Source organism: Phalacrocorax aristotelis, chromosome 6 (assembly GCF_949628215.1).
Source record: "Phalacrocorax aristotelis chromosome 6, bGulAri2.1, whole genome shotgun sequence".
Classification (NCBI taxonomy): Eukaryota; Metazoa; Chordata; class Aves; order Suliformes; family Phalacrocoracidae; genus Phalacrocorax; species Phalacrocorax aristotelis.
The window spans coordinates 24,442,806-24,456,012 of NC_134281.1; the positions used below are offsets into that span (position 1 = coordinate 24,442,806).

Genomic DNA, 13,207 nt, shown 5'->3' on the forward strand with positions numbered 1-13,207 from the left:
TTAGGAAACTGTCTCAATTTCCGCAGTTACACACAAACTGTCCCTGTCTTGTGCTACTTCCAAATTTTCCCTGTCTTCTCACTGGCCAAGCATGGTCTGGATAATCCTGGGTGTAAAATCATGAAGGGAGATAGAGCACAATGAAAAGCAAAAAGGAGAATGCAGACTTTCATGTGGTAATAGGGTCTAGCTATACCACTATTTTTCACTATAAATTGCTAGTCATAACCAAATTAATAGCTGCCAACACAGCTTCCACCTGTAATATCACAAAGCGTATTTTAATTTTCATCCTTCCTTTTATTCAAAGAGAAGGTAAGTAGAAATCATTAGGATATCATCACTAACCAAAATGCATATTTGTCTTTTCTTTCCTGCCCCTCCAATTGTCATTTTATGCTTTCCTACTTCGTGTAACACAGAACATAGGGAATTAAAGAATACATAGCCAGCCTTGCCTTGGGCACCAAGGACCAAGCTTTTGATTCCTTTGTGCCTAGTGTGCTCATTTACAAAACAAATGCTAATAAGAGATGAAATCTGCTATTCTGAGTCAGTAACTCCACAAACACATTGGAACAAATACAAAACAATATCAATCTGCATGCCAGCCTATATGAATATTTCAACATTCTTCTCACAAAGAAAGTAAGAATTTATTCTAAACATACACACAAGTGGATGTAAATGGGGAACACCATTCATAGCACTACAAAGAACATCCACTTAGTACCACTCTTGTGAGTCCACAAACTTGGTGTTTCTCATTTGCTGCATCTCATGGCTTCAGATCATATCACTTACAGGATCATGGTTTTGACTGACAGTATGATTTTAAAAAGTAACTAAATCACATTCACTCCAGAGTAGAAGCCAGTAAATCCCATATGCAGCCAAAACCAATGCCACCCAGCATACCAAGGGGAACTCCGTGCGGTAGTCAGACATCAGTGCAGCATCCAGTAGTGCAAACAAATCCCTGAGCTGCTTGGGTGTCAAATGCATACAGCAAATTCCTATTCCTCAAATACATTTAGGAATCTGGAGGTAACTCAAGATCTCTTCTTATAGCTGAAATGCACTTTTTCCTCTGAGAGGGCACCTGATCAGACACTGGAGTCTGACCTTACCGATGCATCGGGTTCCCTCCTCATTGGAGTGGTAGCCTCTGCTGCACGTCAGCATGTTCCTCTGGCAGGTGTAAGACCCAACGGTATTGATACAGTTGAATCCTGGCTTACATGGCTCAGGGAGAGATGTGCATTCATTAATATCTGGTGAAGAAAATTAATTAGAATAGTAAGAGAAGTTATTTAACCTTCCTGGTCTGTTTTCTTCCAGCTGTCACTTCTTTTCCTTCAAGTTATTGTGCTACAATGATAAGGCTGATGAAGGTCTGCTGTGGTAACACTTTCAAATTCCATATGCAAGTATGCATATCTTCAAATGGACAGCAACGTTTAGATTAAATTCACAGCAGGATTTGAGGAAAACTATATGTGCTTAATATATACCTCTAGGACAGGCTAAAAGGAACAGGAGTTGGCCAGTGCTGTTACACATATTACAAACATATTGCTGGTCACACTTACCAACACAGTTTCCCTCAGGGTCTTGTAAAAATCCATCCATGCAGCGTTGCTTTGACTCACAGTAGAATGATCCTTCTGTATTCTGACAAATGAAGTTTACTTTACAACTATGTGTTCCTCTCTCGCATTCATCAATATCTGTTAATTAGATCAAAACACCAAATTGTGACTAGTTAGTTAAGCTGTAATTTTCAGTAGTCTTCATGACTAATTAACTTCTCAGAAAGGAAGTTAGGAAGCATTATTTAAATCAGACACCCAACATTACTTATGGGAAATCTGAGGTTTAGGTGTGTTTGCTCTTGGACATCTACTTTAGCATAGGCTTCAGAATTTCTCAGGTCCTGCACCAAAATTCATTCAGGTCCCTACTGCCTTGTTCACAGCATCTCTTGTAAACCACAAATACTGAAAAATCTGCAGTTTTAAAATCCTGAAGACCCAAATTAAAACTAGGAATAAGGTACATATAATAATACATGTACTATACTCTTCCAAAAGCAAATGGTCTCTTATTCCTTATATTCATCAGGAATTCTAGGTAGAAACCTACCTCCACTGAAATTTATATTAATAGGGCACCTCATTTCACTGTGTACAGAGGCACGTGTGTACATATATATGTACTTACATACACAGAACAAACACTTATCCAACTCTGAAAACTATTCTGAAAAAAAATCTGATTGAGATGTAGTAATATTAGTAACAAATTTTGCTCTTTTTTTCTTAGTCTGCAGCCAGAGCTCGACACAGCTTTCTCATTTTTTATTATGTATGTGAAATTATTTCTCAAATTATGTTCACCAACTTAATGCTTGCTTTCTAGCTACATTGAAAACACCTCCTGCAAGTTTCAAACTTAAAAATTTACACCCAGCTGATATGTGCTGAGTAACTGCAAGGATCAGCTGGTATAGTGGCATTGCTTCCATCTTCCAGTTGAAGAAACCCCACCTAGGAACAGACTTCAGCTATAAATACATTAAAAATTCAGTTCCAGTGAATATTTTCAAATACTGCTTTAACATATGCTGGTTCCTGAGAATGTTCCCTGTGATGAACATCTTTACTAAAATGTAAGGGCAAATGAAGGAAACTCTGCAATTGAGTGTCCCCTCTCCTCCAGGCATGCAAGGGGAGAACTGCTGGCACTTCTTTTCCTATTCTAACTCCTCAGTTAAACATTAAGATCATGAGGGAACATCACCAGGTTCCCAGAAGGTACTATGTTAATAAGTAATGTTAATAAGACTGAGACAAATGTGGAACTGAGTATTTCATAAACCTCTGCAAATTCAATAGTTATCTGTAGGCAATTTTACACAGAGTAGTTCTGAAATTTTAGTCTTTCTTATAAGTCATTAGTTTAAAGGCTACTTTAAAATAACTTGTAAATTTTATAATCTGTTATAACCTAACTTTAAAACCAGAAAACTAGCAAGATTTCTGATCATTTCTATTTTATAACCTGATATTACATATCAAGAGCTAAGTTCTTTTCTTAGGCATCTCTTACTCCAGCTGTCAGGAAATTCTTTGTGTAAAATATTTAGGAGTAAATAACACTGACTTTTGCCCTGGAAGGCAAAAGGTACCTGTCTTTTGCATACTGCTGTACTGCAGAGCAACTTCTGCTATGCTGTCACTACTGAGGTTAGCTTCTCCATTAGACCATCTCTATAGACCAAGGAGGAGGAGATGAAGAATAACCCCATGACCATTCCAAATGTAAATAAATGCAGGCAGACCTCCTAAACACCGGAAGGACCAGACTGAGTCAGCCCCACAATCCATTCAGGCTGTGATTCAGTGTTCAACAGCAAACAGCATCAGCCCCTTCAGAGAAAAGCAAAGCTAGGCAGAAGAGTGTAATAGGAATTCTTCCACCAGTGCTATCTCTAATGCCTTAAAAACAGAATAAATCCTAATTCATAAGGTTTCATCCATTTTCCAAATAGTTTATAGTTATCGCTGAAAACTATTTCAAATAAGTAAATGTACAGAAGGGGCCTATGACACCAAACGTTTCCATGATGATCAGGCTTTTTTAGTTACAACCCTGAAATCACAGACCAGCAAAAATAAAATACTTTGCAATCCCTCTCCTTTCCTTTTTGGTAACACCAATCGTATCAGCTGAAAGACACTTTTCTTACCAAAACATTCCCCATCCTTAAGTTCATAACCTGACTGACAGCTCAATTCTTGGAGACAGCTGAATGATCCCATCGTGTTGACACAGTGCTCTCTCTGCTGGCAGGTGTGCGTATCTGTTACGCATTCATTAATGTCTACAAGAAATAGTTAAACAATTCAGTGCCTCATATTTATCAAGTGATCTGCCTCTTTCTGCTCTTTTGGAAGGAGTTAAAAGCCTAGGTGAAAACATTTCTTCCAAAACATAGTCAATATAGACTTTGCTACAGCATTCTGATGACAGATTTGTTATTCCAGGATCTTTTGTTAACACAGAGTAACTCAAAAGACACAAATCACAGGAAGATTTCCTTCTCCTCCCTTCTTCCCAAATGTACAGTGGATGGTGCAGGAATTGAGGACAAGGGGTGGACAGAATTGATTAAACGCAGGCTGGCCAGAGGATTGATAATCAGCTTCTGGTTTACTGGACAGAAACTTCCTGGACAATGGAATGAGAAAGGATTAATGCTTACTGCTCATTACTAGGTTTTCATAGCTCAGGCTATATTTCAGTCCTCCTGCTTCATGTCAGAGAGACAGTAGTTGCTGGTGTGGAACTGCTGCAAGAGATAGGTACTGAAACTGCCTGCCTGACTGAAGGTGGAAACATGTACATACTTATTTCTTAAGGAATGTGTCATTAGAACTGGATACACAAGAAAATATGGAGAAAGGAATCCTGAAGGCTCAATCAAGCTTGTAAATTTGTATTTAAATCTTTAAAGAGATCTGATTTCAGCAGGTAGGATAGCAGAAAAGCTCTTTTAAAACAAACCAAAAAAATCACTTAAATACAAGATTGTGGAATGTAGGACAATTTGGAAAATGATCCATTTTGATAGGCTTGGATGAAATAATCACAAATTCACATTTTGCTTATTTTAGTAATGAAAGCTAGGAATAGCATGATGAGCAAATACTTAGAATCAACAAAAAGGGGTGGAGATTGGGAAGAGAAACTTTCTTGACATTCTCCACAAGATGTAACATGTTCACAGTTCTATATAAATCTAAGAAGTATTTCTAGAACTAATACAAGCCAAATGTGACCATAACAATTACCAATCATCCAGTTTCTCTGCACATGAAGCTGTTTTCATACTACACAATAAAGCAAGTATTGTTTAAATCAGATTTTAATTTTGGCTCATTCTCAGGTAAGTACAACATCAGATATAATACTTCCCTTTGCGGTGCATGAAAACAGGAAAAGTTATTTTAAAAGCTTTTTGTCTTTGAAAATGTGTCAGCTTGTTTTCTGCAAATAGATGAAGAGGACCACTGAAGAGTCAGCTAACTGGTGATGTGCACTGAGCTTTGCAAGATGAGTATGTTAGCTTGGTGCCATTTCACTTCTCATTTATATGCATTTTCTTTTTGCTTGCCATTGCTATTCTTCACTTGCCGTGTACTTGCTTTCCAAAGCCAGCTGATTAATCCACAGCAAGGTCACTAACATCTGTTGGATATTTTTCTGCCTGTCCCACACAATGTTTGAGTACTTTCACTGAGTGGCAGGTACTTACATACTCCAAAGTTTTTACAGGGTTATGTCCTCCTGGTGTTTGTACAGTTTCCCAGTTTCTACACATCAGAATGAAGAGTAAGCAGGAATATTCTCAGAAAGTGATCTTGGGGAAACCTGCCCTGTCCCCCCCCCCCAAAAAAAAACCAAACCAAAACGAAAAACTCACATACTGGGAGAATATGAGCTGCTGTGGTAGACGTCTCCCACCTAACTAGGCTTGGTTCTTAAATAAATTTGAGATTGTTGTTGTTAGAGAAAAATGGCTATGGGTAACCACTTAGCATCCAAACCAGTGGAAGACCTTCTACTGGCTATACAACAGGTCTAAGATTATCTGTTCTTGCAAACCACAAAAAGACTTTTCATATAAAGAAATTGTCAGCAATACACTGCATCATATGAACTTAAGGCAGTTCAACACAATGTCAAGAGAGCCACTAGGAGGAAAGCATCTTTGTCTCAAATACTACCCAAATAAGGGAGGAAGTACTTCACCTGATTAGCAGGCATAAACAGGTAAAAAGAAGGTTAAGATTTCCCAGAGAAAAAAAGATCTAATATAATTCCATATTTTGTCTATATTTTTCTATTCAATTTTCAAATTTCTGACTACTTGAGAAAATAAGTAGAACCATCCTGAATGCATTTAAGGAAATTCAAATTATGGAAACTGGAAGATTACATGCAGAATTTTTGCATTCAGTTAAAGTTTTGTGCACAAGAGATACACTGACGATCTCTAAAGCCTAATGATTGTGATCTGGGCTGAGAGGCAAAGCTTAAACTATGAGCCAAGCAGTATGCAAAGCTCTGCTCTGTCTTATGGGCATGAATCTCCATCTCTGATATCAGGCCAGTTGCCAGCCCACCAAAGTTCCCTTTTCATTTTATTAAACAGACATGCCCTTTTTTGTTCATTTTTCTAAACAAATTCATAAATGGTCATGCCACAAAGTGATCTCAAAAGACTTGCAGCATCTTTCTCATGAGTTCCCATCTGTCCATGTCGTTGCTCTCAATATCAATTCCTGTCGGAAAACAGTGTCCCTTAGCATAAGCATGAAGGTGGGAAAAGGCATCTTTTGGAATATGGTCCCAGTTTGTGCTGGGGCAGCAAATGAGCTCCTGTGCTAGCTCTGTTTATCCCAGCCTGTACGTAGTATCATTTTGCTCTAATATTATGGCACAAGGTAGAGGGGAGTGAGGACCAAATACATTTTATAAAACAGGACATCTCTCTCTTTTTTCCCTCCCTGTTGACTGTTCATAAAATCAAGAGTGCCCATAACTTGTCTCTCTTCAGTACTGGAAACCAACTCAACAAGCCAGTGAGATGCTTGACAGACCACTAGGATACAAAAAATATGAGTTATTTTTTCAGTTTGAAACAAAGTTAATTCCCAGCATTGGACGAGCTTTAGTTTTCATCCAACACAACTAAGACTGTGAGGTAGGGCAAGATTGTATCTATAAAAAAAAAAACCAGGAATGAGAGGAAAAATAATTCAGTAATATATTAAAAACAAGTCACACAGTTAATTTTGGGGAAATCTACTAAGTCTATGTGTGTGGCAACAACATTCCTCACTTTATGTCAGTAAAAAACAGAATGAAATGCAATCATGTAATCTCTCTTTTTTTTCTCCTGAAATTGTTGACAACAACATCAACATATATACATGATCCCTGAGCATATCTGTTGCATCTAAGAAGCTGACATCTCTGCAAAGTAATATCAACATTTACCTAGGGCTATTTTTTCAATACATACTTTGACATTAAAAACTGATTTTTATGTACATTTTACAAAAAAGTGAAATGCAGACTTTTTTTTGTCCTGCATCTGCAGTTTCTCATTTTTTTTTTCTCTTCAAATTACTTTAGCTCAACTCAGTTTATGGAATACATCTGTTAATTTAGACCCATTGGTATTTTGCAACCACCCATCCTGTGCTCACACACAGTTCCTACAGTTCAGCAATAAAATGACCGCTTACTGCTTAGTCTAGTGGGAGGGAAATTTTACACGGGAGTAGCAAAGTAGCAAAGTAGTCTCCCATCAGTATGCATGTGGATGTTGGTAATAACTTTGCCTGAAAGTCATCAGGTAAAGCAATCCACATTAAAAACATCCAACTGGACTCTATCTCTGGAGAACATGGAGCTTTCAAGACTAAAGACATTTTAACATCTGTTTGCCAAGTTACACAAAGCTGGTGTGTGCAAGCTATTTAAACAGCTGGTGACTCTTCATTGTGCATGGTTGGCTTTCAGGAGCTCTGGATATCTGCTCTCCAATGCACCTGGAATTATAATCTTCCACAGTTTGACTAAATGAAATTCAACAGATAAAAGGTTATCAGATGTTTTGTTGCTGTGCAAAGATTGTTCCTCCATCCCCAAAATATGCAAAGAGTAACATCATTAAAACAACAATCACTTGCAAACAAGTTACCAAAGCTTTCCTCACGGTGTTTGAGATAGCTCAAGATGAAACACAAAAGCAGTTAAGCTGGAAAAGGATACCTTAGGTGAATATGGCTGCAACAAGGCAGTTGAACAAAACACTATGCTTGTGGCTTTCCTCCTTCACTAGAAAAGTAGGAAAAATGTTAAATATGGTAAGTGTTTTCCAGGCACCACACACAGAGCAGAGCTGTATATAAGCAGGGAGAACACAGGGTATATCTATCCAAAAAGGAAGAGAAACTTCGAAGTTTTCTAGATCATTTACAAGGGTACCTGTAAAAACCTGACTTGCATTAGAGAAATAGAGATTTGTTGTTTAGTGAGGGAGAGGAGGATCTTTTAGCTTTTCAAATGAGAGTTGTATCTTTCATTTTATTAGCAATGCCTGAGGTTTATCTTATATCAGTCGCAATAAAAACTCTGTTAAAATGTCATGGGGTAGAAGACAGGAGAGGAAGAAAGTGAATATAAGGAAGCATTTGGCATCTTCTATAGCACCTTCTGCCAAAGCTGCTGACAAACACGCATTAATTTAGTTTCAAAACACTCCTGGGAGATGTAGAAAAGGACAGATATATCCCTACTGCGCAGTCCAGGAAAAACACCAGGGGATTAAATGGCAAGATTTTCAGAAGCAGAAAGCAAGGTGAGGCAGTTCCTTCATCTGCTCACTTACATTATTTTCAGAAGCGTGGTACATGCAGCAGGCTCCACAAAAGCCATGAAACACAGCATGCAGACTGTGGCCAACTACAAATACCATCTTCCATCTCACAATCTGGTATTTCCTCTGTAAAAGCATCCTTCTTTCCAGAGCCATTCTCTCAGCCATTTAATTTAAACTAATTCATTTCATTAGTTTTCCAAGCTTACCAGTATCTCTGATTTCAAAATAAATAATATTATTTTTAAAAAATCCAATTTTGACAATTTAAGGAAAACCCAGAAGATAGTAAATCACATTTCTGCTCTAAACTATGACATTGTATAAACTTTCCTGCTCATGCCCTTATGCCATATGATGCATATTAATAAGATGAGATCATAGAGCTTTAAAAGATAGGAATAAAACCAAAGTTGTGATGGTCAGAAGAATAACGTTCTAAGTGTAGGGAGAAGGACAGGAGTGGAAGAAGGCGAATGTATTCATGCATGACATTGTAGTCACAGGCATTGCTGCTTTCATTAATGACTACAGGTCTCCAGGTGCTCCATTTTTCCAGGTGTTGCGACACAAGACTGCTGCAGCTCAGGTGCCTCCTAAACCAGCCTCTATAAAAGTATCCCAAATAGAAACTGTTTCATAAGCTCCAGCTTTGGCTTTTTGAAGCAAATTAAATCCTCATAATACACTTGTAAAAATAGATTGCCTTCTTATATGACCTTAAATAGCAGGGATGAGACAGCAGAATTATGATGCATCTTTGACTTTTACACAAAGAAATTTGTGCCAGAATCAACAAAGGACTAATCTGAATTTTAAGATTCCATCGCTTTGGAATGGATCTTTTCCACTGCCCAGAATTATGCAGATCTCTTGAGTTGTATTTATGAAGTTTGGTTGTTTCATGATGTCTGGGGATCTGGCAGTATTGACATGTCCAGAGAGATCAACTGCTATGTTTTGTTAGTTCAGTTTAATAGTCATCAGTACTGCTGTGGTCATCATACCTATGAACTTTTATGACTTTTGAGCAAAGTTATATGTATCCCGAGAATGAACTGCTAGGGAAAATGCCAAATAGCATACAACTCATGATGTTAAGTGGCTGAGCAAATGGTGCACATGTGTTTTTTACTAACTCATATTGAAATGACATTTGCAAAGATGGCCAGAGAGCCTTTTAGCACAAATGGTTTAAATGCATCGCAGAGCATGAAGAATTATGATGCTGTGGTAAACAGCTTATACCTATCATCTTACCAACACATTGTCTATGCCTGCTGAGTATAAAGCCCTCTGCACAGATCACTCTATGGTTGACACAGTAGAGTGATCCCAATGTGTTCACACATAATTAACCCCTGGAACAGGCATGAGGACCTGCAAGGCACTCATCCAAATCTATATCAACATGTTGCAACCAAAAGGGAAAAGCAGAATTCTATTAGAACAATTTGTGAAATGAAACACTTCTTTCATGCTGGAGATCTCTAAATGAAGTGCGTTCGAGCTACCACATCAGCACCATGCTATAATATATACAGCATTACACTGAAAATAGGGCTGGAATAAACCCTTGGAGATTACCTAGTCCTTGCTCGCACCCCTATGCTTTTGCCATTCCAGAAAGAGACATTCTTAAAACGGACAGTCACACAGATGCAACAAACACTCTTTGCAAGAAACCTCTTCCAGTGCACCACTACCCTTACCATCAAATACTTTAATGCAGATTATAAATGCCCCTTGCTACAATTTAAACTCACTACTTCCACTGACATTTCTGCATGTTTTCACCTCCTGTGGGAAAATTATTGCCTTGAAATGCTGAAATGCTGCTTTTGATTCTGACATTAATTAGTCAAATTAGCTTCCACCACACTTGTGTAAGCAATGCACAGTGTCTTATCTGGTGATATTGAATTCCCATTTTCTTCATAAACTATCTGGAATTTCATAAAAATGATTTGTTATTCAATATGATCTGAGATTAGGACAGATGTAGATCACTTGTGAGCAATTCTGAATATCAGAACCTTCTCTTGCATTTCACTGCTGGCTGTTATTGCTCCCATTCTTACAGATTTATAACTCAGGTATGCCACAGGGCATTGTTTCTGACCCCCAAGTCTTTCCTGGGTAAACATATCCTTCGTCTCTACCAAGACATGTCCATCTAAAATTTAGATAACATGAATGATCATGATGCAGCTTTGAAATTCACTGTTCATCATTGCGCAGGCCTGAGTTTCGGTGGCAAATGAAACACATGGAGCTGTATCAGCTCACAACAGCACATTCTTCCTAGCAGTGAAGCCTTACTGGATTCAGGATTTCAAGGCAAGCAGAAATAAAAACAAACAAAATGGGTGACAGGGCAGAGCTGTAGCTCTGAGGGGGTTCCTCAGGACAACAAATATGCCCATGTCCTGCTAGCTGCTCCCATTCTCAGGGAGAAAAGCTGTGTGTCCATAGCTGAGTAGACAGACCCTGGGGAGGAACAGTAGTGGGAAGAGAAATCAAGAGGGCTGTAAAAAAAGCCTGGAATGTCAGAGAAAAAGAGCACAAATCCAGCCTTGCCTTCACCTGAAGTCCCCAGGTAACAGGCACACTGGATAGATGTGCTTCAGGACTTATGTGTGAAGCAGGCCTGGTATTCCTTCTGGCAAATGGTCTCTGTACTGCCACTTGCAATTCACAATACTGAAAATAAGGACCCCTTAGAGAAACACCTAGGGGTATGAGATCAATGAGATCTATATAAAAGCATTTTAACCATGTCACTGTGGTGAACCTGAACCACTTACCTTCACAAGAAATCCCGTCAGTCATTATAGTATATCCAGACAAACAAGAGCATACAACATTTCCTGCCACAATATTGCAGATGTGCTTGCAGGGGCCATTATCTATACAAAGCAAAATGGTGAACTACATTAGCATTCACAACACAGGTCAGCTGAAGTTACAAACCTCCAGGTCATCCAAATATAATCCCAGTTTAGGCAACAGGTAATGCAATTTGTAAACAATCTATCCAGACAGCCCTAATCACTACTTTAAACCCTCCTATTACACAGAAACACACCTGTGCCACTCCTACCTGTATTGTTCATAACATGCTGCACAGCTGCATTGCTTACCTTAAACTAAATAGCAGATGTGTAATAACCCTGACATCAGAGTATAGCCTCAAATTACAACCTCAGGTTTCTCTTGACAATTCTTCAGCCTTATGCCAGAGGTAACAAATTAAGGATGTGCACTGAAATCAGATTGGTGAGGGGAGTTTGGAATTTTATTTGGGCTCTCTAAACTTTCCTCACTCATCTGCATCTGCAGTTTATATCTCCAACGTACCTTTACACTTATCTTGCTCTTCTTGTAAGGACACGATGAGAAGAGGCTGAGAAAGAGAGGCTGCTGGAGGGATGGTGGCTTCTGCTTCCAGCCTTGTCACCTGCCCTCTGTCAGGATCTGTAAGGCAAGGGAAGCAGAGATGGATCACAGACAGTGTCATCTCCACCAGGCACCCCATGGTGAAGGTCCCAGTCCCATCCATCCCACTTCATCATGGTTTGGAGGAGGAAACATTTTGGTGACCTGGGCAACTGTCTATGCACAGAGGTGACTAGTCAGTTTTAGAAGCTGCCACCTGTTTGATATGAACAGCTGTCTGACAGCAGGCACACACAGAGTGCTGCCTGCTAATGGAGACGCTCACAAACATCATGGATACAGGTCAGGGAGCTTGGCTGAAAATAACTTCTGTAGGGTAAAATATTGCAACTCCTAAAGAATCAAACAGAAAGTGTTAATTTTTTTTTAATGCTGCTATATCTTTCATTTTGTGTATGATGAAAAAAAAAGCAGAACCCAAAACAAGTCTTTAAACTTACTCTGTACATCCTATTTCAACACAGATGAAAAGCAGACTCTCACCTTCACAAGCACAGGATACTCTGGAATGACTTTTACACAGCTAAGTGGAAAACATGACAGCTGCTATCTGTCATTAGGATTTTCAACAAACAGTAATGTTGAAGTTATCAGAATAGTTAAAAAAAAAAAAAGAAAAAAGAAAAAGAAAAAAGAATTGTTCTGCTACATCAATAAGAGTAATCCAGCTTATCAATACCATCAAAACAGAAGCCTAAATCCATAAGGCTAAATTCTTCCATAAGAGGAGTGTGTCCTATTTCTATCAATTTGAGTTCGAGTGTCACCTGGAGCAAAGTGTGAGCCACTGAACAATGACAACATTAAATGCCAAAGCGTGATTGCAATAGGGGTTTGGGGTATGGGAAGTGGTTTCGTTTTAAGAAAAAAAAAAAAAAAAATCACAGATACACAATGGGGTATGACACAGAGGCGAATACAAGACACATGCTTGTAGCATATCCTGAGTGATTTCCCCAGAAAGAGAGCAGTGAAGCGAGAAGCTTCTGAAGTTTTGTCAGTGTATGCTTTCTCCTTGACTCACAGAGCCACTGCAAGAACATCACTTCTTCCAAGCCTCATGAAAAAGGATGACATGTTTTAAAAAGCAAAAGTTAAATTCAAAAACATTCAGCAAAGCACAGGAAATGTACTGGTACAGGTACAAATACAAAAGCATTATGTCATAGAATGGTTTCACAGGAGTGAAAATTACCAACAATATTAGATTTAAAACTGCCTGTTGTGGGTGTCCATGCACAGACCACATGACAGAGATGTGCACATACACAGAGGAAAAATGAGAAATAAAAG

General features: G+C 38.6%; 1 protein-coding gene across 2 annotated transcripts in view; it reads right to left on the bottom strand.

Annotated features, from left to right (window-relative positions):
- FBLN2 (fibulin 2) overlaps window positions 1-13,207 on the bottom strand; it is a 117,875-nt gene that overhangs the window by 15,284 nt on the left and 89,384 nt on the right. For both annotated transcript variants that reach the window (XM_075096680.1, XM_075096679.1), the window contains exons 7-11: window positions 11,816-11,932; window positions 11,263-11,364; window positions 3,752-3,886; window positions 1,593-1,730; window positions 1,131-1,274 (exon numbers count right to left, since the gene is read on the bottom strand). In XM_075096680.1, the coding sequence (XP_074952781.1) occupies window positions 1,131-1,274; window positions 1,593-1,730; window positions 3,752-3,886; window positions 11,263-11,364; window positions 11,816-11,932 (636 nt within the window). The remainder of the gene's footprint in view (window positions 1-1,130; window positions 1,275-1,592; window positions 1,731-3,751; window positions 3,887-11,262; window positions 11,365-11,815; window positions 11,933-13,207) is intronic.